At 42.2% G+C, this 24788-nt stretch overlaps 1 protein-coding gene across 5 annotated transcripts in view; it reads left to right on the top strand.

Annotated features, from left to right (window-relative positions):
- Window positions 1-24788, top strand: part of rufy3 (RUN and FYVE domain containing 3) — a 49690-nt gene that overhangs the window by 6323 nt on the left and 18579 nt on the right. For 4 of the 5 annotated variants that reach the window (XM_060907230.1, XM_060907229.1, XM_060907231.1 and 1 more), the window contains exons 2-5: window positions 23465-23638; window positions 23724-23841; window positions 23930-24031; window positions 24115-24238. In XM_060907230.1, coding sequence (XP_060763213.1) covers window positions 23465-23638; window positions 23724-23841; window positions 23930-24031; window positions 24115-24238 — 518 coding nt within the window. Of the gene's footprint in view, window positions 1-11080; window positions 11274-23464; window positions 23639-23723; window positions 23842-23929; window positions 24032-24114; window positions 24239-24788 lie in introns of those variants that run through there. The other variant, XM_060907233.1, reaches the window with a different exon arrangement.

Genomic DNA, 24788 nt, shown 5'->3' with positions numbered 1-24788 from the left:
CTAGTTAGATTTTTTTCCTCATTACATAGTAATTGTAGGGTTGTTATCTGTTCACAGAAACATATTTTGCGATGAAAATTATATTCCTGAATTTTTAAAAAATTTTTTAACATCTTACGTCCTTTCCGAGGGGGCTAAAATAGGGCATTTTTGCCATCTTATTTGTTAATGTGGCTAGGGGTTTAGGATCTTCTAGTTTTTTGTGAAGATGCTCTCATATAAGATGTAACTACTCCCTGATTTTTTTTTTAACAAACGCCCCTTGCTTCATATTTTAATAATTTTTTTTGTACATGGACAGTTTCATCATTTTTCACTTTTTTCCACATTCAGAACTCTGTAACTCTACATTGGAAAATTCCTACTAGCAGCTATTTCAGATTTACATACACTGACATACAAATTTTCATATTTTAGTAGTAGTCTGCCCAAGAAATTCATATTTTTCTTTCTATTGGGACCTAAAAACAGCTATTTGGCCAAAAATGACAAAAATGTTGACTTGATATTTTTCAAGTTCTGGAGGGAATGGGCTATTTTCCTCATAAATTAAAGATGTGGTGACTTTTTCTATCCTGGAACAAGATCTCATCACAGCTTCTGCCCAATTGCACCCACTCAGCTGGAGATGAGAAGGGTTTCTTCTGATGTGGTACCATCATCGGTAGTGGACATAGGACCTGAAACCACACCAGTTTTACAGTCCCAGTTACAGGCCCCAAGCCAAATGTCCCAATCTGCACCAAATATGTACCAGCCAGGCAAATATATTGCCTGTGTTTATGACAGAAAATGGTACATTGGAAATATTGTCACCAGAAATGAAGAAGAAAATGATGTGTATGTCAATTTCATGAGACAAGGACGAGGCAACACATTCTCATGGCCACCACAAAGCAGGAAAGATGAATGTTGGGTGCCTTTGCTTCATGTCCTTTGTGTGGTAGAGGCCCCAAACATAAAAAGTGGGGGACGCCATTACCAACTAACAGAGGATGACTTCAAACTTGTGAAAGACTTAAGTTTTAACTTATGTACTACTAGATGACAGTTTATGAGTGTCTTAGCACATCACATGAAACTGTACTGCCTGTGAATGAATTACCCATTATCACGGATGCCCATATTTGACTTTAAATTATGTACAAATCTTGTGATGTTTTTCAACATCATGATCATGGATCATTGAATGTGTTAATATGTAAATAAAACCTCATTGCTAAATGTTTTGTGCTTACACAACCTTGAAGTATATAAAAAATACTACTCCAGAATTTTGTTATTTTTCTATATTTTCCAAGGATATTCAACAAAAATTGCAATTATACCTAAAATTTTCTAATTGCAAAAAATAATATACAATACAGAAAAAGTTGTTCAGGAAATGTGTATGCCTAGATTAGGTTCTTATAAGCCTTAATTTGTGTGCAAAACACCCCTTTATTATTCCCTTGTTTATTAAAAGCTGCCCAGCGTTTTTGTCATTTTTGGCCAAATAGCTGTTTTTAGGTCCCAATAGAAAGAAAAATATGAATTTCTTGGGCATACAACTACTAAAATATGAAAATTTGTGTCAGTGTATGTAAATCTGAAATAGCTGCTAGTAGGAATCTTCCAATTTAGAGTTTCAGAGTTCTGAATGTGGAAAAAAGTGAAAAATGATGAAACTGTCCATGTACAAAAAAAATTATTAAAATATGAAGCAAGGGGCGTTTGTTAAAAAAAAAATCAGGGAGTAGTTACATCTTATATGAGAGCATCTTCACAAAAAATTTGAAGATCCTAAACCCCTAGCCACATGACCAAATAAGATGGCGAAAATGCCCTATTTTAGCCCCCTCGGAAAGGACGTAAGATGTTAAAATTTTTTTTGTAAATTCAGGAATTGAAATTTCATGGCAAAATATGTTTCTGTGAACAGATAACAACCCTACAAATACTATGTAGTGAGGAAAAAAATCTAACTAGCTTCATATTTCTACTATGCCCCCTAGAGTTTTAATGAATTTTATGTGATTTTGGCCAAAACGTCATTTTTGGCTTCCCATTATGCAAAACGTATGTCCTTCAGAGGCTTTCTGACAACAGATTTGAAAAGAGTGGGTATCATTCAGTAAGAATCTGCAAACACAACTGTCTAGATAGCTGCAATAAAAAGTTATGGGTCTCTGAAGTTGGGGAAAGAGCCATTTCGTCATGTGGTATTTTGACATCAAAATTTCAAAGGCCAGTAGTTCCAAAACTACAATGAATTGGGAGCTAATATTTTGCATGTGTGGTACAAACATATGATTCTTGATTATATAATTTTTTGAGCAAAATCTGAGACGGTGATGTGGGGACCCTTAGGTGAGTTGGCACGGAATGACCCTCTTTCTTTCCTCACAAAACTGCACAGATTAACTCTCTTGGTGTTAAACTGTTTCATTATCTCTCTTGACATGGAATTGAAGAGGAGTGTTTTTCTACCTTGGTTTTAGTTTTAAAGATCATGGGCAACGGTTTTCAATTTATGCACGTTTGAAACTTTATATGTTAAACCCTCTGTAATTTTCTTCTGGTCCCAAGAAGTATTGTTAATAAGTAATAAAGTAAGTTAGTGCGGACTGTGGCGAATTTCTGTTCGGCGAGTTTCGTGACCACTCGGCGCATGATGTCATTCGAGACAAACTACTTGAGTTGAGTCCACTTCCGTTTACTTGCATTGCCGTTCGGCTTGAGTGCAGACGTGCGTTTGGTAATTTCCAAAGAAAAAACATGCCTTATTGTTGTGCAGTGAACTGTAACAACGGGACCGGTTCAGGAAGAAGTTTTTACCTTTTTCCAAGAGAGGAGAAGAGGCGGAGAGAGTGGATTGACTTTTTCCAGAAGAAAAGAGGCAGAGTGAGAGGGTTGGCTTTTTCCGAAAGGGGAGAAGAGGCGGAGCGAGAGGGTTGGCGGTTTCCCAAAGGGGAGAAGAGGCGGAGCGAGAGGGTTGGCGGCTTTCCCAAAGGGGAGAAGGGGCGGAGCGAGAGGGTTGGCTTTTTCCCAAAGGCGAGAAGAGGCGGAGCGAGAGGGTTGGCTTTTTCCCAAAGAGGAGAAGAGGTAGAGCGAGAGGGTTGGCGGTTTCCCAAAGGGGAGAAGAGGCGGAGCGAGAGGGCTGGCGGCTTCCCCCAAAGGGGCGGAGCGAGAGGGCTGGCGGCTTCCCCCAAAGGGGCGGAGCGAGAGGGCTGGCGGCTTCCCCCAAAGGGGCGGAGCGAGAGGGCTGGCGGCTTCCCCCAAAGGGGCGGAGCGAGAGGGCTGGCGGCTTCCCCCAAAGGGGCGGAGCGAGAGGGCTGGCGGCTTCCCCCAAAGGGGCGGAGCGAGAGGGCTGGCGGCTTCCCCCAAAGGGGCGGAGCGAGAGGGCTGGCGGCTTCCCCCAAAGGGGCGGAGCGAGAGGGCTGGCGGCTTCCCCCAAAGGGGCGGAGCGAGAGGGCTGGCGGCTTCCCCCAAAGGGGCGGAGCGAGAGGGCTGGCGGCTTCCCCCAAAGGGGCGGAGCGAGAGGGCTGGCGGCTTCCCCCAAAGGGGCGGCGGTAGAAGAGCACAGGTTGAAAGTTGAAGCTTTATAAGCTGATACATTTGAACAGATTGTCCGAATGAAGAGGTGAGACAGCAGGACTAAAGCTCTGCTGCATCACACTCTGTAGGTAGAGATGAAGGAAGAACTAAATCCCACTGGCACCACTGTCAGCAGAGTGGCATTGTATCGGAGGCAAGTCTGAGAATTTGCCTCTGACATTTCTCGTCAACAAGGTGTTTCTACCTACAGAACTGCTTCTCACAGGATGTTTATTTTTTCCACTCTGTAAACTTTATTGACTGTTGTGCGTGATAGTCCCAGGATTTTGACCTCTAATCTGCATGACTTTATGCATTGTGCATGATCGGTTGGTCAAATAATTGCATAAACAGGCGGGGTTACAGATGTTTCTGTAGCCGGTGCATATCGCAGTACCAAATAAATGCCCAGGAAAAGGGTCGTGTGCAAAGATTCACGCAGTCAAGCTGATGTGTATCTAATTATAAATCATAACGTAGTTTGAGTTTGAAAAAGGAAGTGGTGATTCTGGGTTGTTTCCAGGCAGCATTAGAAGGTTGAATAGTTGACTCAAACTTCCAGCGGGCAGGCAGGATTCAACAAGAGCGGAAATACTGCATAACAAAACACGCAATGGGTCATTAAATCTGTTTGGAGCACACAGTAGCCTATTTGACGTGGTGTTTATGATAATTATAGTACAAGCTGAGACTCCAACGCTGCAGGAAGGAGCATACGCAGTCACCAAACCTGAGCGAAGACGACAAAACTTTTAACCTTAATTCTGTATCAGTGAACGCTCAGATCTACACCTTTTTTTTAAAAAAAAAAGGCCTAATTATCAGATGCCCGAGTAAAATCTGAACTCAAGCCTGTCTCTTACTAAAGCGTATCTATACTGATTAGCAGCCCTGATCTTGTGAAGTATGTGTGCTGAATCCTGTTATGCTGGAGCAAGGCCATTTCAGGAATTTAGGTCACTGTTAGTCGAGCATTTTTGCAGTCGCTGTGGAATTTCTATTGGCAGCCAGCGGTGTGTTGACAAATGCAGCTAATGTGATGAAACTCTGGTCATTAAACCAAAGTAATCAACACTCTTGCAATATTCAACATCATGGGTCACATCCATGCACAGTTTTGCTTTTCAAATTCATTTCCTTTTTTTTTTTTCCCCTCCTCTGTTTTCTTTCTGACCCCCAAAAGGGAGGAGGAGGAAGTGGTGGTGTTGTACGTGAGCTGGATTTGTAAGAGGGAAAGGTACACAAGTACTCCTTACAACCCACTAGTCAGGTTGTTGATTTATCTACCGAGTTATGACGTAACGGGTCTGCGTTTTGATTACTCATTTTCAGTCAGGTGTCAACATTGGGGCACGAACCCATTCAATGCCCTTGGACGAGTCACGTATGTCATGGAATCTTTTACCACTGTGCCTTATGACGTATGCTACTCGTCATAAACGCCTCCTTTTTTTATGTACCTTACATGGCACATTACTGTGAGTTGGCCTAGTGTTTAGCGTGTCCGCCTCTTGATCAGGAGATCGCGAGGTCTATTCACGGTTGGGTCATACCAAAGACCATCATAAAAATGGTTCCCAGTTACTTGGTGTACTAGTAATTCATATTTGTGGACAGGTTCTCATTGACGACACGTTATTTTTTTTGGATGTTTTTGAAGTTGTTTTTGATTTACTAAAGTTATTTTTACTTTACAACAGTTTTTTTGTGTTTTTTTTTTTTTTTTCTCTATACAAATATTAATATAAAGTTCTGAACAGGTTAGAGAACGATTATCAAAAGATCCTATTTTTTGTCCTATATGCCTGGGATATTACAATTAATTATGGGTGGCAGCCAAGGGGTTAAGGATGTTTTACATTAACATTCTACCCTGTGTGTGTGTGTGTTTGTGTGTTTGTTTGTAGCTTAAATGTGTAAAGGATTCAGTTCTGCAGGGATGGATGACCTACTGGTCATCCATCCCTGCAGAACTGAATCCTTTACAGGCTGCATGAGACGAGCAGATTTCCTGTCCGACCTATTTATTTAACAACCACAAAACGGCAGGGGGTGGAAACCTTCATATTGACTTTTGTATGTAGAACGCCAACCTCTTATCTACAACATTGACTTTTTGTCAAGGACACAAGCATGCGTTAGAAATTTTATAAGAGAAAAATAAATCCTATACTTGTTTGTTACTTAAGGCAGTTAACATACAGCGAGCTAGTCAGTGAGTTATTGCATTACTAGTCAGTTTCCAGGCACGTGGTAAGGGGCAGCACACTGAAGTTTGCCCTCTCCGTCTAGGCTAGCTACGGATTTATAATTCATCCACCTCAGTTACGAATCGCTCCAAGTGTGTATTCATGCATCACATACTGGCACTTGTTTAAACGTCCTACATTCATTTGTACATTCCTGAAACTCTCGTATCAAACATTTCTATTATAGCCCCCCCCCCCCCGATCAATCTTAAGGATTTCTTTGTTAACTTGAAGCTAGCATTTTGTTAGGGTGCCTCTACAGAGTACTACTATACTCGACTTACTGCGAGAGAGACTGAATTACAACTACACTAATATTATAGTGTAATTTCAATGTTGCTTCACATTACAGCAACACAAAAAAAAATCCTTATCATTTGGAAATTATGGTCGGCGTTATTACTTAATTCCTGATCAGCCTTGCTCAGTCTGATTTAGCAATTAGGAGTTGTGTGGGATGATATTTGGTAAAGGCGTATGATAATGGAGCGGGGTTCTACATCACTTTTTATCCCCCGCTGGTTGAAGGGCCCGAAGGGGAATTATGTCCGTCTGTCTGTCCTGGGAAGGGTGCTCACGTTCTGAAATCAACTCTTCTCACAATTTTTGGAGGAATTTCATGGAACTTGGCAGGATTCTGTGTTACATGTCAGCAATATGCATATTGTAATTTCGTTAAATTTGGTCACATTTTACCAGAGTTACAGCCCTTGATTAACAAAATTATACTTTGACAATTTTGAGTGCATGTGTTTTTTTTTTTTTTTTTTTTTTTGTTTGTTTTGTTTTTGTTTGTTTTTTTCTCTCCCCTTCTGACATCAGCTCCTCACAATTTGTGGAGGAATTTCACCAAACTTGGGAAAAGGCATTGTTGTACATCGATAGTACGTATATTGTAATTTCGTTAAATTGGGTCGTATTTTACCGAAGTTGTGGCCCTTGATTAACAACGTTGTACTTTCACAATTTCATGAAGGTGTGCTTGCCTTCTGACATCAACTTCCCTCTCAATTTTTGGACGAATTTCTCGAAGCTTGGTAAAAGGCCTTGTTATATGACGGTAATACGCATATTGTGATTTTTAAATTTTGTTTGTGAAAATTTTACCAGAGTTTTGATTCTTGCTTAAATAACTTTGACAATTTCATGAGGGTGTACAGTTTTTTCTGAAATCAACTCCTCTCACAATTTGTGGAGGAATTTCACCGAACCTGGCAAAAGGCTTTGTTATATGACAGTTATATGCATTGAAATTTTCGTTTAATTTGGGCAAACTTTACCAGAGTTATGCCCTTGATTATTAACAAACTTGTACTTTGGCAATTTCATCAAGGTGTGCTTGCTTTCTGAAATCAACTTCCCTCACAATTTTTATTATCCCCCGCTGGCCGAAAGGCCCGAAGCGGGATTATGTCGTGGCGATGTCTGTCCGTCCTGGGAAAGGTGCTCACCTTCTGAAATCAAGTCCGCTCACAATTTTTGGAGGAATTTCACAAAACTTGACAGGATACTTTGTTACATGTCAGTAATACACGTATTGCAATTTCGTTCAATTCAGTCACGATTTTACCACAGTTATGGCATAGTTGCCAGCGGGGGATATTGTGCTCTCCAAGCACTCTTGTTAATGGTGAAAGAAATGAGAATTGCCATGTCTGCAATACAATTGAGGTTACAGTACAAGTTATACGGTAAATCTTTTTTTTTTTTTTTTTTCATTTAAAAAAAATTATATATGGGCACATTGAAAAACCAGGATAGGTTTTTTTTTTTTTTTTTTTTTTTTTTTTTTTTTGGTGGGAGGGAATAAAATTTGCATCTTGTAAACAGACAAATACGACAAAGGTAATCTGAACTTAAACGGTTAATAAGATGCTCGTTCTTGTAGGATAGTGGCAGTTAAATGAGAGGCCAGTAAATCTTATTTTGGTGTATTAATTATGAATAAAGCCAGTTGCAATGTGTGCTGAGCTGTATCTCCCAGATTTTCTTTTTAACTAGACGAAAAGCACTGAAGGGGACACAAGCCGCAGTCTTTTATTGATCATTTGAAACCGTTGACTTTCAGATTATGAACTATGACAGGTGCTCATGTTAGAGCTTACAATTACTTAAAAGCAGGTTTTGCTTTTAATTATTAACAAATTGCTGCAGTTACTAGGGGTGGGTATTGCCAAGGACCTCACGATACAATATTGCGATATCAAAATTTTGCGATATTCTACATGGTTCACTGAAAAATGTAAATGCATTATGCATCTTAAAATCCAAGTTGTATGTACATCAGATGATAGTGATAATTCATGGGACAAACTGAGTCAAAACAATGTAATTTAAATTATCCATGCCATTTTATTGTAACTATACAAGCGCAAGTTACAACATATTTGCAGGAACAACACACTGTCTGTCTGGAACACATTGAAAAGTGCAGTGGGCATCTTAGGCCGAATCCCATTTCACCCCTTGGACCAACCCCTTGGCCCTTCCCCTCCATTTTGCGCGTTCACGTGAAGGGGTAGGGGTATCCCAATCCCAGTTAACGCGGAGGGGTAGGGGAAGGGCTTCTGTACCCCTCCAAACGAAGATTTTCCTGGAGCTGACTCCGAACGAAGGGGTTTGAGTGATTTCCCACAATGCCATGCGGATTTCAGCGAGATTTCATGCGGATTTCAGAAAGATGGCGGTTCCCGCGGCGAAAGATTGTCATAAATGTATTTTCTCCATTATTTACGTGTTTTAAGTTGTTATCCAGAGGAAACACGCCGCTTGATTCGCTTTCGAGCTGAGAATGAGCAGCGATTTCTGAAATCCAAGCTGCTGCTAAAAAGCTTTGGGAGTGAGTATTGTTTTCGGTTGCTTGACTGCGTACGTTTTGTTCTGTTATTCTCGCTTTTATTGTTTACATGAGTGTTCTGACACCTCATTCTGTGGTGCACGAAGCGCCAAAGATATCCCATTCAGTGGTGTTAGTTAACAAATCACACCCTGCCAGCAGAGATTTCTGGCTCTGACTGTAGCGGCTGGTCGCAGCCAATGACGCATTTGGTCGCGTTTTGCTAACGTAAACGCTGACGGAGGTACGCGATGACGTATGCGATCATTGAAGGGCTATCCCAATACGTAGGGGTTGAATTTCAAGCCCTATCCCTTGTAGCTCAGTTTCAAGGGGAAGGGCCAAGGGGAAGGGGGAGGGGTAGGGGAAGGGGGAGGGGTAGAAATTAGAATTGGGATTGGGCCCAAGTCTCCCTGAGCACAATTATGAAACAAAGTGCAGTGTGGGTCAGTGTCCACACACTGAAACTGAATTGAAACCTCAGTGAATCACGTTTCTTCTGAACTTTGAGTAAATACTCAAAATAAAATGCAGTGTCTCACACACTAAAATTGAAAATGCAAAATAAAGTGCAGCTTCTTGCCTTTGGCCTTAAATTACAAAATTAAGTTCACAGTTACAGTAAGTCACACATCACTGAAGTAGATGGGAGGACTTTGGCGCTGTCCAGTGTAGTTTGCTCCGGGTCGGGTTTCGGTGGCTCCGGCTGAGCTAATATGTCGGGGGTGGTGTCGTGCTAAGTAAGTTCGCAAGTTTGTTGTGTTACCTGAATATCTAATTGGAGCGAAACAACAGGTTTTGCAAAGTGAGTACTCTTTGTCCAGCTCACTTTTTTTTTTTTTTTTTCTCCTTTCTTTTGGAATCCAAAGTACCTCTAAACATCTGCCTTAAAGTTCGGCGGCGTCTCTAGGTTTACGTTAACAGCCATGCTTGCTTGTTTTTTTTTTTTTTTCTCCCTGCAACCGCCAGGGGGAAAAAAGGGAAGACGAAGAGTGCCTTACAGTGAGGTAGCGGCACAGCGACACCTCACGGAGCGGAGGTGCAGAAGTCATACTGGATTTACAACCCGTCTGAAACATGATTTATTATTTGAAAAAAATATCGATATTAAATCGGAAGACAAAGTATCGCAATATATCGCCGTATCGATATTTTTGCCCACCCCTAGCAGTTACGGTGGTAATGCTGGCTAGTCCACACTTTCCCCTGTAACACACACACAGCTTTGTTTGCCAGCAGTGAAATACTCGTTCTGAAAGCAATCGTCATGAATATTTGATGCTTGTAAATGGGACGGGAAGGAACCCAGGATTTGTCTCTGATCCCTTATTGTACATGATTGATTTAAAAAATAAATAAATAAATAAATTACAGTTAAGTTCTCTGTATACAAAAGTAAGCATGTTCTGAATAATCAGATTATCATATAGAATTTATTGCTGATGCTTCTTACTCCAGCACCAAAATACTTTAACTGTATATAGTATATTTTTACATTTATTATTGAAGGCCTGTTCAGTTTTCTTTCCCCACGTATGGCTTAACATGCTAGCTTTGTCCTTGGGAGGCACCAACTCGTCACCTTTTATTGATTGTTTAACATCTGGTGTCATTTCCCGGCTCCTGTTTGAGTAAGGCTGAGTTGCATTGTAAATCGGTTTGTTTTTTTTTTAATCTAGTCTTGTGCCTTTCTCCATGAGCAACGAGTCAGGCTTGAATGGAATCACTGTTAGCAGTGTGAGATATTGGTCGCTAAGCAGTAAATGCATTCTGTTGCGGCTCGATTAGTAAAGCCTGTGCCCTTCTCGGAGGCATCCTCACTGAGCCAAGAGAAATGGATCAGCGCACTCCTGCATCATCCCCATCCCCCGGGAATTCATGTCTCTCCGCTTGCACCATCTGCTCACGTGACTCCCACAACGCTGCTCAGCATCACAGCAGCCATCTTGGTCAACACCCACTCAGTTGCAGCGCACAAAACCAATCCAGTTAGCTTGAGTGGGGGAGAGAGAGAGAGAGAGTGAGTTGTGATTGTGGTTCCACTACTGAGCTGTTTTCAGCATCTCAATCCTCTTGTCCTGCTGAGCGAGACCAGAAAGCAGCTCCTACTCTATGCAACGGATTTTCTCCTGATTCACTCAGGGAGACGAGAGGACTCTGGGTTTTTTTTTTTTTTTCTTTCCTTTTTATTTTTTTAAAAGAAGCTGCCACACAAGAAGAAAAGCATCTTGTTTAGTACTGCAGTGGCTGCTAGTTTCTTTTCATCGGTCTTATCCCATTGTTTGTTTCGTCTTCCTCCAAGCCGTCAAGGACTGTTGGTAGGAGGTTGTTTTAATTCCTGTTTAATCTGTATTCTGCTGTGTATTTGGGTCCTTGGGCGAGGGAGGCCATCATTGTTGTTGTTGTCGTCACTGGGCCTCACAGCTGAGTCACGATGTCGGATCTGACGCCGCAGAGCGAGGCGCCCACCCCCACCACAGACAAGATCACGCAGGCTGCACGCGAGACCATCTACCTGTGCAACTTCCGCGTGTCTGTGGACGGCGAGTGGCTGTGTCTGCGTGAGCTCAATGACATCTCGCTCACTCCCGAGCCTGAGCCAGCACATGAAGGTAGGCGCTCGGGCCACCATGCTGCTCACGGAGCTTGCTGGGAAATGTAGTTTTATTAGGCACTTTTTTTCTTGATTTCTCTTCAACAAACCGTTCACTGTCTTCCTGGCTAAAATGCAATCCTGAGGAAATTGTGGTCATGTTGCAAAAATTAAGCCTAGACACACGAGTGTAAGCATTGAAGGGGAGGCCCTGGGGCTCTGCCATGTTGGCTTTTGTCTTGCTAATGTGTCCGATAATCATTATTGAATTCTATGCAGGATTATTTCCTCTTTCCAGGAAAGCCTACAGGGTTACAAAATGCATTTCAGGTTAACAGATAAGCTTGTTTGAGGTTTCTTCTCACTTGTAAACTGGATTTAGGGATGTTGGTTTATAATAACTTCTGGCACGTTGTAATCCTGACCAGAATTGTGGGATTAGCCAAACTGACGGGCTTCTGCCGAACACTGTTGTCCATGTCCAAAGCATGGACCCTCCGGAGTGTGTCTTATTACGCAAAACACTAAGATTCTGCAAAAACACAGCTTAATTTATGCGCATACTGTTGCGTAACCTGATCTTAACGCTGAGGGTCTACATGCATCAATAATTAGATTTTGTTTCCAAATTTGTGACGCGACCTCTTACAGCTGCATTACGACCTGCCTTTAAACGCTTAACTGAACAATATTGTGTCATGCTGTTAAACTGTCCTCATTCTTGCTTTTGGAGCAGGTCTATCAGGTTGGAAAAGCAAACAATATCATGTTAAGTGTCCATGTGCTGAATAACCCAATTCCAGTCCAGTATAAGATGGCGTATGTTTCCTGTGTGCCAGTTTTCGTGGTCTGCTGGGATCAGATAAAGCTCGTATAATTGGTGTGATTATAAACACGTTCAGCGTGTTTGTGTGCGGAGCCGTGATTAAAGGGCGGAGATGCTCTCGGTAGCTCAGGGCTAAGTTACAGCATCTGTCGTTCTAGTTAGTGCCATACCCAGGGTTTAAGAGCGGGTTTTTTTTTTTAAATAATGTGTTTAGCTAAAATACAAATCAGAGACTGTTTTAAAGGAATCACCTTTGAGCCAGACACGGCACCAAGGTAGCACAGTTTGGCAAGTATTGATTTCAACCAATGTGCTTCAAGTCCCCCCCCCCCCCCCCCCAGCGTCACCAATTAATCTTCCTTTCACTGTTCTCCGCAGGGACGTGCAATGCCATGACAGGAGTCGGCTTGCATCTGTGCTGCGTCTCGCGCATTAAGACTGCATAGCAATGTTTTTTATATGTATGGACAGCATTTGCCACTATGCGTAGCTCCCATTTTACTGCACTCGACTCAGCGAGAGCCTTTTATTTTTCAACGTTGCATGTAATCCGCAGAGATTCTGCACTAAGAGAACTGCTCTTTTAAAAGTGCAATTTCTCACTTGTTTATGGATATCAAAATCTTCCCAGAGTTACTTGTTTTGGTCTGGATCGGATTCTTTTTAAGCAAGATGAATGTTCTTTGTACTGTGAAGAAACTTGAGTTTTACTGTGATGGTGGCATTTTAAAGTGCATATCACGGGTAAATTCAGGAGCAAGATCAATGGAATTCTCCTATTTTATATTAAACTTTGGTCAAATGTCACTTTTGCATTTTGTGCAATTTGTTTTACCTTGTGCAATATCAGGAAAAATTCAGTTGAAATCAAGCCATTGAAGGTGAATTGGTCCGCCTCTGAAAAAACTTGGCATTTGGATTTCCCAGGAAACATTGATTTTCGTAACGTCGCGTGTGGGACGCCTCCGTCTGAATCCTACGTCAGCGCTGGTTTGTTTGAGAAAACGACCTGGTGGTTTTCTGCAAATTTCTTCAGCGTTATCGCGTAATTATTAAAATGGTTAACAGATGTATCGTCGGAGGGTGTAGCAACACCAATCTTGATGGGATTAGTACTCATCGTTTCCCAAAAGACCGGACAGTGAGGGAGAAATGGAAGCGCTTGGTCTACACAGGCTGTGCACTGAAACCGTGCAAAGCTCTCACAGCCTGCTGGCGCTTCCGCAGATAACGTCATGAATCTGGCTCCAGACTCCCTTGGGATTTTTCCAGACGCGTAATTTTTTTTTTTTTTCTGCTGTAGACAGATGGCCTTGTGCAAAATTACCCTTCTGGATGAGTGTGTAAAGGGAGATACTTTTTTTTTTTTTTTTTTTTATTAAAAACAAAAAAACGAAATTGGTCCAGAATATGCCCTTTCAGGCATTTTGATTTTCACTGAATTAACACTAGGAGTCAGTGTGAAGTTTTGCAATAACATGATGCATTTGATTCTGTTGTGGTTCGCTTTTTTTTTTTTTAAGACCTGCTGATCTCTGAAAGTAGGAAGAGATTTAATTAACATCAAAACAAATTGCATATTGGAAACCTTTCCAATACAAAGCACATGAAATATTTTGAAAAAAAGATGGCGAGAATATCCTTCAATTATGTTAATCTAATTAACATTAAATGATGAAACGTATTTCTCTGTCTATAGTACTGTTCAGTGCTTAGATTTGCGAAGTTGTAATATTGTTTTTGAGTGTGCACAATCAGTGTTTAATCAGAGAACAATTTATTCGACAACCTCATCAGGAAAAGCCTCTTTCTATACACAAGTCCTTGTGCTGTCTTTGAGGCTCCGTCAGTTCGAGGCATTTTTTACGGCTCTCTTCTTGCTATAAAGCTCATAAACCTGCCATGAAGAGAGAGGGTTTACAAGGTGTGTGTGTGTGTTTTATGGCAGGCCAATACATTTACTTTCTGTGGCTTCAGCAGTTGAGTAAATGCAGAAAGCATTTAAAGGGGGCATATGGGCTGCTTCACAGTCAGGGAACCAAGGTGAATTATATGGAATGGATCAAGTATTACTGAAGTACAATAAGTACTTGTGAAGTGAGGATTAGCTCTGCATGAACTAATACCATCCCACCTCCAAATTAGCCACTTGTTTGAATGAATACATGCACATGCCAGCCTGACGTACTATTAAGTAACCCCATTTTTTTTTTTTTACCCTTTTTTTATGTTTCAACCTTATTTGGTCTAGTTTGAAGAGGTTGCCAATCCTAATAATAAGCTACCTTACAGCCCCTGAATAGTTTAGATGGAGCCTCATTTCATACTTGAAGAATTATTGCTAACAAAGTTGACCACAAATGGGGAATGATCAGGTAACAAGGGTATAGTTAAAGCCAGACGGCCTTTCGATTTCATAAAATCGGTGAAATTTAGTTCCATCTGAAGTTTGGTCATTGTGATATGTTTATTTCTGCAATACCTCATAATAAAAAACAAAACAGGAAGTGTTTTGTGGCTGGGAAGTTATTTAATTTGAGGGGATTATCGAGCAAATGTGCATGAAATTGCTCACTTTGTGCAGATAGAGGAAGTCCGTGTGCGCATGCGCAGGTTTACCACCTTTTACGGCAGCTGGCATCCACAGTGTCGCATTACTGCCATCTACAGGTTTACCTTGACCGTGCACTGACTGGTACATCAGTCTGTCGCTAAACGAACAGCTGATCATACCAAGGTGCTCGCTGACCACCGATATTTATTAGGGCTGTAACGATACACCCAACTCACGATTCGATTCGTATCGCGATTTTTGACCCACGATTCGATACGCCCACGATTTTTTTTTTTTTTAATGTTTTTTTAAAGTAGTAAATTTGACTTAACATTTACTTACTTACATTAACTATTTAATAACAAATAATTCAGACCACTGCAGAGAATGAGTAATATGTATGCAAAAATGAACAAATGTATATCCAAAGATTGTTTTATTTCTCAAAATAATACTGTTGAGCCGGAAGCTCTGTTTTTTTCGGTTCTGAAAAAGTTATTTTTCCAAATCGTGTAAATCCGTTAAGATTTTTTTTTTGGGGGGGTGGCTCTCTCACTGTCTCACTCTCATAGGGCCAATGATTTTCTGTGACCGCGGAAAACAGATGGAAATTACGGAATTTTTATGGTGAAACATTGCTCGCGTGTCAAAATGTAACTGCCGCAGAAGGCTTCCGCCCAAGCAGACATGCCTTCAGTGTTGCCAGATATTGCTACCGTTTTCCACCCCAAAATATGTTCAAAACCAGCCAAAAAGCACCTAAGCCTGCCCAATCTGGCAACACTGCATGCCTTTCCGGTCAAGTGATTGTGATTGGCTTGTGGCACACCTAGCCAGCCAATGAGCTGCTTGTTTACAGATTCGCTCCCCGCGTCGCAACCAGAATGGCGACCGCTTAAAAGAAATGAATGCTCTGCCAGTGGCGAGTGTGGACGTTGCGTGACTCGCAGAAGATTGTCGCAGGTCGGCGAAAAAACGACTTACTAATAGATATAAAATAAAAGTAATTTAAGTAAGTTTAAAATGTAATTTTAAATAAAAAGTAAAGTATTCATAAATTGAAGTTTGGAAGCGCCTCTGTTTTTGAGCTGAGGAGAAGTTTGAAAGGGTGTACCGCGATTCTGCCTTGTATCGCGATACGGATCGTGGCTCTGCGTATCTCGATTTCGATACGCATATCGTTACAGCCCTAATATTTATTAGTTTGGTCCTATTTCCTTTCCTTTGCAACATGGTCTTTTCACTTTGTTACTGTAGTCGGTCTGTCTTTCACGTTTCGTTCGCACACTTGTGCTGCTCATTTTTCTCTCCTGTTTCAAATTTGTATCCCACAATGCCTTGCGCGAACAGGGAAAGCCCACCATGTGATGCATGATGTAGTATCTTGAATTGAGTCATGGTGAAGCAGGAAAAAGTAGTGGAGAATTTAGGGCTGTGTGGGCCCTAAATTCATTAATTGTTTTATTTTAAAAAAAAAAAACCTAAATTGGAAGTCTGTCATTTGAATTTGGTAGCTTTCGGTCCACTAAACAAAAATAATTGGGTGTCGTGGAAAATTCTTTTCATGACCTACACTTGAAAAAGATCTGAGGCGGTCTACCTTTAATAAGGTAACTTGTCTGTCAAGAGCCGTTCTTAGACAAGTAGCTCATGATTCTGAAAGTCTTGGTCCGTATAAGTACTGGCACATAAGATGATACACTTAGCTTCTTTTAATGAGCTATAGTACAGTGGTTACCAACAAAAAAAAATGTTTGTCTGTAAAATTGTCCTCTCTGGAAAAATAATTATGCTCGCACTATTAGCCAGGTAACAACACAGTGCTGTTTGTATTCTAGCTACAAATTCTTGCCACAAGCAGCATTCAGCAGAAAATAAATTTCCATCAAGGGCCTCATTTAGTTCACAAAACTGTGCCAAAATTATTTTTTTATTTTTTGATATTGACGCAAACTTGTGTACCCTGACCGTGAAACACCCCATATGAAACTCACTTTCTCACTGCTTGTGCATATACATTAGTGTGTCTGGAGTGATTCCCAACCCACCAACTCTGAAATAAGATGACCCAGTTGGTTTCTTTCAGGCTGCCTAGTTTAGAAAACGTGCTTCAACGAGGCGTTCAGATTTCTGTGTCACAAGGGGAGATCAGTAGAATTATGCCGCCCTCTCATCCGAATATCTCCACTCGTACCCCTTTTCCACCAAATCAGTTCCAGGGCTGGTGCTGGCTCACAACTCGTTCAACTTGCGAGCCAGCTGAGAACCAGTTTGCTTTTCCATAGCTCCCGGTGCTAAGGGAAGCCACATCATTACGTCGTTGTATACGTCAGTTACGTCGCTACGTTTGGCGCAAATATCGAAGCAAAAACAACACGGAAGAAGCAGCAGCAACAACAACAATAATACTAATAATGGACAACTTCGCGTTTGTACAGCTGCTGCTTCTCGTTGCTTAAAAATGGCAATCTTTCGTGGTCTTAACAACTCCGCCCCCCCGACATAAGCGGTTCTTTCCTCTGGCCCAGCAGAGAGTTGGTGCTAGCCTGGAACCATTTTTTCTGGCCCCAGAGCCAGTTCTTTGTCAGTGGAAACAGAAAACCCGGTTCCAAACTAAGCACTGGCCCCGAACCAGCCCTGGAACTGCTTTGGTGGAAAAGGGGCAGCACAGATTGAGAACTGCCTTTGCGAATGAATACTCATGAAGAAAGTGCTACGTGACTGGCTGGTCGAAGAAAGTGGGGTGGAGTGAGCAGTAGCTCATTATCATTTAAAGGAACAGGGACTCAAATCCACTGTCGCGACATGCCCCAATACACAATCCTCCTCTGTCGTCTTTTCCTACAAGTTATGCCACGGAAAAATCCTCAAAGCTGTAATTAATGAACGGTTCACTTCACATAGTCTGATCTCCGTTTGATCACAAAACAAGAGAGGTTTCCCCAATCAACATTTCAGGAACTTCAAATCGTGGTGTAGTGGTTAGCACGGTCGCCTCACAGCAAGAAGGTTCTGGGTTCGAGCCCAGCTGCCGGCGAGGGCCTTTCTGTGTGGAGTTTGCATGTTCTTGTCAGTGTGGGTTTCCTCTGGGTGCTCCGGTTTCCCCCACAGTTCAAAGACATGCAGTCAGGTTAACATGGGGCGGCCTTGGGCTGAAGTGCCCTTGAGCAAGGTACCTGACCCCTGACTGCTCCCCCGGGCGCTGTAGTATGGCTGCCTGCTGCTGCTGTGTGTGTTCACTGCTTCAGATGGGTTAAATGCAGAGGATGAATCTCACTGTGCTTGAAGTGTGCATGTGACAAAGGTTTCTTCTTCTTCAGGAACTTCAAGTCAATATTAGTGTCCCCTGCTGCCGATTTTTCTGAATCGAGTCGAAAAGTTAATCTGCTCTGCTGGCGCCGCCATGATTGAAAATCACGTGATTGCATTCCTGTGCGCTGATTGGCCAAAGCTCAAACAGTGTTTGTGAACTTTATGCGCTGTGCTGTTTTTACCCATCAGTATCTCCCAATCAGGGCGCCCAAATAAACTTGAGAATAATGATTTGAAGCCACATTGTGTATCATAAATTTAGATTTTGTGTACTACTTGTTTAATTTCCAGAGCATGACACGGTGTGTTGTGAGCCTTTAGTCCCGTTTTTGTTTACACATTTGGTGCATGGTTTCTTGCAAACAATTCAACATCACTCACTTGTCAACTAATCAGCACGCAGCAATGCAGCCAAAATGGCAGCACTGGTAGAGTAGACTGGAAGCTTTCTTCTTGGTTGGAAAAAAAAAAATCAAACATTTTAGATCAATATTATTGACTTAAATCGAATAACCTGTTGGGCCGAGTAATCTTGAGTGGCTCGTGATCAAAATAAGGTTGGTAGACTGACCGTGGAGCTGGAAGTCTACGAAATAAATGACTTCTAACACAGGAACCCACAGCTTTGGGGATTTTTCCGGGTCATGACTGGTAGGAGGGCGGCACGGTGGTGTAGTGGTTAGCGCTGTCGTCTCACAGCAAGAAGGTTCTGGGTTCGAGCCCCGTGGCCGGCGAGGGCCTTTCTGTGTGGAGTTTGCATGTTCTCCCCGTGTCCGCGTGGGTTTCCTCCGGGTGCTCCAGTTTCCCCCACAGTCCAAAGACATGCAGGTTAGGCTAACTGGTGACTCTAAATTGACCGTAGGTGTGAATGTGAGTGTGAATGGTTGTCTGTGTCAACCCTGTGATGACCTGGCGACTTGTCCAGGGTGTACCCCGCCTTTCACCCGTAGTCAGCTGGGATAGGCTCCAGCTTGCCTGCGACCCTGTAGAACAGGATAAAGCGGCTAGAGATAATTAGATGAGATGACTGGTAGGAAAAGAAGGCTAAGGAGGCTTGTGTATAGGGGCATGTAGCGACAGTGCTGAAATCGGCCGTTTTGAACAGGGATGTTTGGACGGTGAGAACGGAGCTGTGGTGTTTTATCCTTGTGATACATATTTTGATCAAAACATGTCACAGACATTTCATTAAGACCTCTGTGAACGGCCTCAACTAGTTGAGTGTCATCATTAAACAATATATGTTTTTAATGCTTTCATTTGTGGCTGATTTTTAGAAGATGTGCTGGAGTAGTCTGGCTAACGCGACTTCAAAGCTCTGCGAGCATTTGGTCTGGCAAAGATATTAAGCCCAACTGTTTCCCAGAGCCCGTGGTTGACCCGCCTCCCTGAAATGCCTCAGTTTGCTACTGGTCGAAGCCAGAAAAGGCTGTGACGAAGCTTAAACCAATCACCTCACTCTTTCCTCCGACGTATGTAACGCGACGGGGCTAACTGGTAGATTAAACTCTTACCGAAGCCGGTCGGGAGCAAGGCGAAAACGTCCTTCCTTTCAATAAATACCTCCAGGGCTGCTCTTTGCTCCGTTTTCAATGAGAACTTGCTCCATGTTCGTAATGTTTCTAGTGAATGAAGCGCTTCCAGCATAGATTCTGTAAACTATCTATGGCTTCCGGTCGCAGTTCTACTACGTCACTGCCTTGAACACGCCTCTACCCAGGGCCGTTGGAGATGCTCAAAGTTGATTGGCTCCCGATTTTTCAGGAGCTTGGAAGAGCTGGAGATAGCTTGCCTTGCCAGACTAAGCTCGCAACAGGCCCTCGTGTTGCGTCACACTTAAGATGGGCGGGCCCAGGCTAGTGCTGGAGTGTAAATATTAGATTTTGAATGATCTTGTACAAAATTTTATTTAAGGAATAAAAGATGACCTGGCTTGCTATTGTCAGAAAATGGTGTGGTTAGTAACACAAAGTTGACACCCCCCCCCCCCACCCCCCCACCCCCCGATAAGAGCATTGTCTGTCTTTCTCTTCAACACCGATTTGCAAACACGACCAATTTTTATTCATTAAAGAATGGCATGCCATGCTTTTTGTCTCCATTTCTAGTTATGTATAATGTGGAGCAGCAGCAGTTAGTGACTTTTTTTTTTTTTTTTCCTCTTTCATGAAGTTAATGAGACGAAAAAACTAGCTTGTCATGTGATGGGATGGGGGGGGGGGGGGGGAGCAAAGCACATAAACTTAAAGGAACAGTTTTACCTCTGACTGCTGACACTGGAGACTCCTTCCAAAAATGTCAAATATCGCCTCACCATGTTTGTGATAAACGTTAAAAAGTGTAGTTTGTTTGGAGTCTGTGCATGTTGTTGCTTTATAAATAAGGAGCGTATTAATACAACCGATCAGCTAGAACTACTGTCAGAGCTGTTTTAACAGGAAATGAATTAACACCAATCAGAAGTGATAATTCGACAGCACTCGGGATGATTATACTTCCATTTAACAGGGCCACTCCTGTGTGATGCAGCTTAAGTAGTTAAAATATTTGATTTAGTCTCCACCGGTGAAATGCATGAGAAAACAAACGATTTCTTTTTTTTGTTTCTTTACTCTTTTCCATTGTCCTTTGCAAAGACTCATGGGAAGATTTCACAGAATTGGTGGAACAAATGCAAATGCTTGATGAGTTCAAAGGTGCGTATCGCGGCATCACTTCCTCCCTTCACTCCCACCTCCTCAGGCGTCATTTGAAAGCCGTAGCAGCTGTGTGAAGTAGCCATTAGTCATTAGCTACATCTTTCACCGAACACACAGCTGCCGTCAAGCCTGAGTTCTCATCGGCCATCTCTGCCGTGCTTGTTTGTTTCCTGTCTCTCATAATGTCATAGTTTTCTGTTAGCTGTCTAGATGAGCCTGTTTTTCTCTGTTTTGGTTTCTCAGATTCTGCTACACCCCGTCTGCCACACCCGTTCTCACTGGCTGATTTGATTTATTTATTTTCCTTCCTGGCACTTGCATGGTGTTCTGTCAGCATTTCACTCACCCCCAGTTTCCAAGGACACTGCACCTACCTCTAATTAGTTCCCGCAGGCCTGAGATCTGTTTTTTTTTTTTTTTCTTATTTTTTGCATCTGAAAAATATCCTGTAACCTTATCTGATTTTTTTAGTACTGCAACACTTGCTGCCTGTCTGCTGAAGATGGAGGTTGTAAGTGTGGGGGTTTTTTTCCCTCCTCCCGAATAGCATAGATTTTTCAATATTGGTGTGACCCGCACACACTTCTTCATATCTTATCACTTTCCTATAAATGAGAACTGAAACCTTCTGTCTGATACCAGACCTTAAGGCTTCTGTGGGATCAAATTCACTGACGCTTTCAGTATGAAAGAGAAACAACAACCTGTATTCCTGTTACACGAGGCAGGGAGCACATGTGACTCAAGGTTAACGATAACTGCTAATAGCTTTCAGTTTACTTGTGCTGAAAAGTTAGAAATCACTTTTTTTTTAATTTGCATTTTTATACTATTCCAACTTTCCTGATTTTTTTTTAAAATATTATTATTATTATTATTATTATTATTATTATTAGTCAAGGTCAATGCATAAACAAAAATCTAAATTTACTTTGTGCTTTCATCTTGTCATTTGCGTTTTTGTTTCAACAAAACATTGATATCCGGGTCTTTATTCCAGCACTGAAGTGACATCCTTAGATTGGGTTCGTCGTTTGAAGAACCGAGATCTCCTTTATATGAGACTTGAAACATAAAGTACCCACACTTCGTTTGAGTAGCGATCAAATCGAGGAACTTGATTTGATGATGGAATGGTTTCATGTTAAGAAACTAATATTTGGAGCTTCTTGATTTGTTCTTATTGCTTTAATGTATGTCATCTTTCTAGCATAATGGGGGTGTTTCCAGGGGTGCAGATCCAATGTCGGGGGGGGGGGGGGGGCACAAGTGGTTTTTTTTTTTTTTTTTTGCGCGCCCGTATGCAACTCATACCTCGTCTCGTCTCGTTCTCGTTATCTCTAGCCGCTTTATCCTGTTCTACCATGCAACCATAAATCACAACTTCGTAGAGGCTCGCCACATCATTCAAAAAGTACTGCACAGGGAATCATTTGTCTGAAAATACATTTGTTTGTACAATTTTGAATAATTTAGAGGATTTTTATTGGGGGGGACAACTCATGTTTTTCAGAAATGGGGGGGGGGGGGGGTTTCATGTGTCCCCCCCCCCCCCCCCCCCCCCCAGGATCTGCACCCATGGGTGTTTTTAGCTGGTCACCTGAATGTGCGTTACAAGCAGTGGCCAACCGTTACTATTAGAGCTGGGACTTGAGCTCAGCCAAAACTTAGCTAGACACAACAATAAAGCAACAGGGCAAAGGATTTTGTAAGGGATGTTGATTTTAAAAGTAACTAAGTAAATGCGAATCCTTAACCTCCTAGGGCTTAGCGGTCACATGCGTGGACAGCACTTTATGGAAATTCGGAACAAGAATCCACATATGTGGACATACTTTTTCTCTAAAAAGATGCTGCTTAGTGTTTTATTCTAATCAGGTTCTAATAAGCCCAAATAGCAAAAAGAAATAAAAAATGCATGTAAAAAAAACAGCTTGGGCCTTAGGAGGTTAAGTCTGAGTGAAAAATACTGTGGTGAGCATGCGTAGAAGAGGAGTCTGGAGACAGAAATCTTAGTTTTTCGGTCGTTAGCCTGTGCTGCTTGCTCTCGATAGCACTGGCTTTATTAGCATTCGTGAATACTACTGATGAACACTACACCGGCTGGAAGGTGACTTGACTGTTGCGCGGACTCGTGGTTAAGTTAGTGTTGGCCTTCAAGAAAGGCCTAGGGTGATACATTTTTGGTCCCTCCCCACTATAAATCAAAATCAGATTAATTCATTTGTCGTTTTCTACATAAAACATACACTGCCATGGCCTTCTGTCCATCCTAGCAATGAAGTCCTAACCAATGAGTGAGCCAGCTCTAAACACACTTTTCAGCCTAGAGACAAACAAAAAATCTCATTGGATAACACACGTTTTGTTTTTCAGACAGCAACCCTTTCATTTCTGAAGCAAATTTGATAGAAAATGAGGCCAAATTAGAAGAGAATAATTATAATGAAATTATGAAAGCAGTTAAAGAATGAAATATAACATTTGAAATGCTATGTTTGGGGCCTTCTCTGAAGACCTAGAAGGCCTTGAAGACCTAGAAGGCCTTGACGGTTCCCTTCTGATTACAACGCGTTACACGTTGCAGTTTTCATACTTATTATGCAAGTTGCAGTCTAAGAACTACCGTAAGATGGCTAGTGAATAGAACTGAGAATGGGGGATGAGATGCACTACATTGTTAGGCTTTGTTTGTGCCATTTTTATAGTGTGCAGATTAAGGGACTGATCCAAATCGTTCTACTGTGAGCTTTTCTTCAAACCATTTTCAAAACAGTAGTGCTTTATAATGCGCCATGTGGTGTTTCATGTGCCCTCAGATCCCAAAGACCCCATCGCCATCGAGAGGCTTAACCTGATGAACATGGCCAAGCTGAGCATCAAGGGTCTGATCGAGTCTGCTCTCAACCTGGGCCGCACGCTGGACTCTGACTACGCCCCGCTGCAGCAGTTCTTCGTTGTGATGGAGCACTGTCTGAAACACGGACTCAAAAGTATGCCGCGTAATTTGGAGCACAAATCATTTCAGCTATTTTTCTGTCCATTGTCCTTATATGGTGCTCTTTTTACATGTTCAAGGCAAGAAGACGTTCCTCGGCCAGAACAAGTCGTTTTGGGGTCCTCTGGAACTGGTGGAGAAATTGACTCCAGAAGCTGGTGAAATCACAGCTAGTGTCAAAGATCTTCCTGGACTAAAGTAAGCCAGGTCTTCATTTTTATATCTATAAACATGTTTTCTCTCATAATTCCCAGGACTGGTGTTTGGATTTGGTTTCTTCTTTTAGAACTCCTTTGGGAAGAGGCAGAGCATGGCTGAGACTGGCCCTCATGCAGAAGAAGCTCTCAGACTACATGAAGACCATCATTAACAGAAAGGATCTTTTAAGGTGGGCTCTGACGTGCAAGTTTACATGGGACAAGACAAGTTTCATGTCACTCTGCTTCTAAACTCTCCTCCCCCCTCCTTTAGTGAGTTCTACGAGCCCAATGCTCTGATGATGGAGGAAGAGGGAGCAGTAATTGCGGGACTGTTGGTGGGACTCAATGTCATTGATGCAAATTTGTGTATGAAAGGAGAAGACTTGGACTCGCAGGTACTTTTATTATTGTATAGAACGCCTAAGAAATGTCATAACCACATGGTTTAACCTGTATCACCTATTATTCTATCCACATTCACTGGGTATGAGCAATGGCACGCTCTGATTGGCTACTCCTGCTATGAGGATATCAGCTTATTGAGGTTTTTCACCCACGTGACCAAGTCATGTGAGGCTGCCATTTTGGACGTCACGGCTCGAATCAGTTTGAACGCGAGGAAGGCGACAAACGAAAAACATAAAAGAAAAAGGAGCGAGATGCAGAAAACACCTTCACTATCCAGCGACGTAGGGCATTTACAGGGCGAGCAGAGGGAGAGGTATTTGCAAAAATTGAGGTTAGCAGGCTTAGAGAACGACGTTTACCTGCTTCCACCAGGATTGTTCACTGACGTACGGAAGTACACGAAGCCCTCGTCTTTACCTGACTTCGGCCCACATGATCTGTATACCTATGTCGTTAAAAACCCATCGCCATACACAGGTATTGATCTGAAAGCGTATAAGAGTTTGGATGCCTACAAATATTTTGTGCCAGGCTGGG

This window comes from Neoarius graeffei, chromosome 24 (genome assembly GCF_027579695.1).
Source record: "Neoarius graeffei isolate fNeoGra1 chromosome 24, fNeoGra1.pri, whole genome shotgun sequence".
Classification (NCBI taxonomy): Eukaryota; Metazoa; Chordata; class Actinopteri; order Siluriformes; family Ariidae; genus Neoarius; species Neoarius graeffei.
The sequence above is the reverse complement of the archived record's forward strand: the minus strand, read 5'-3'. Positions and strand labels throughout refer to the sequence as shown.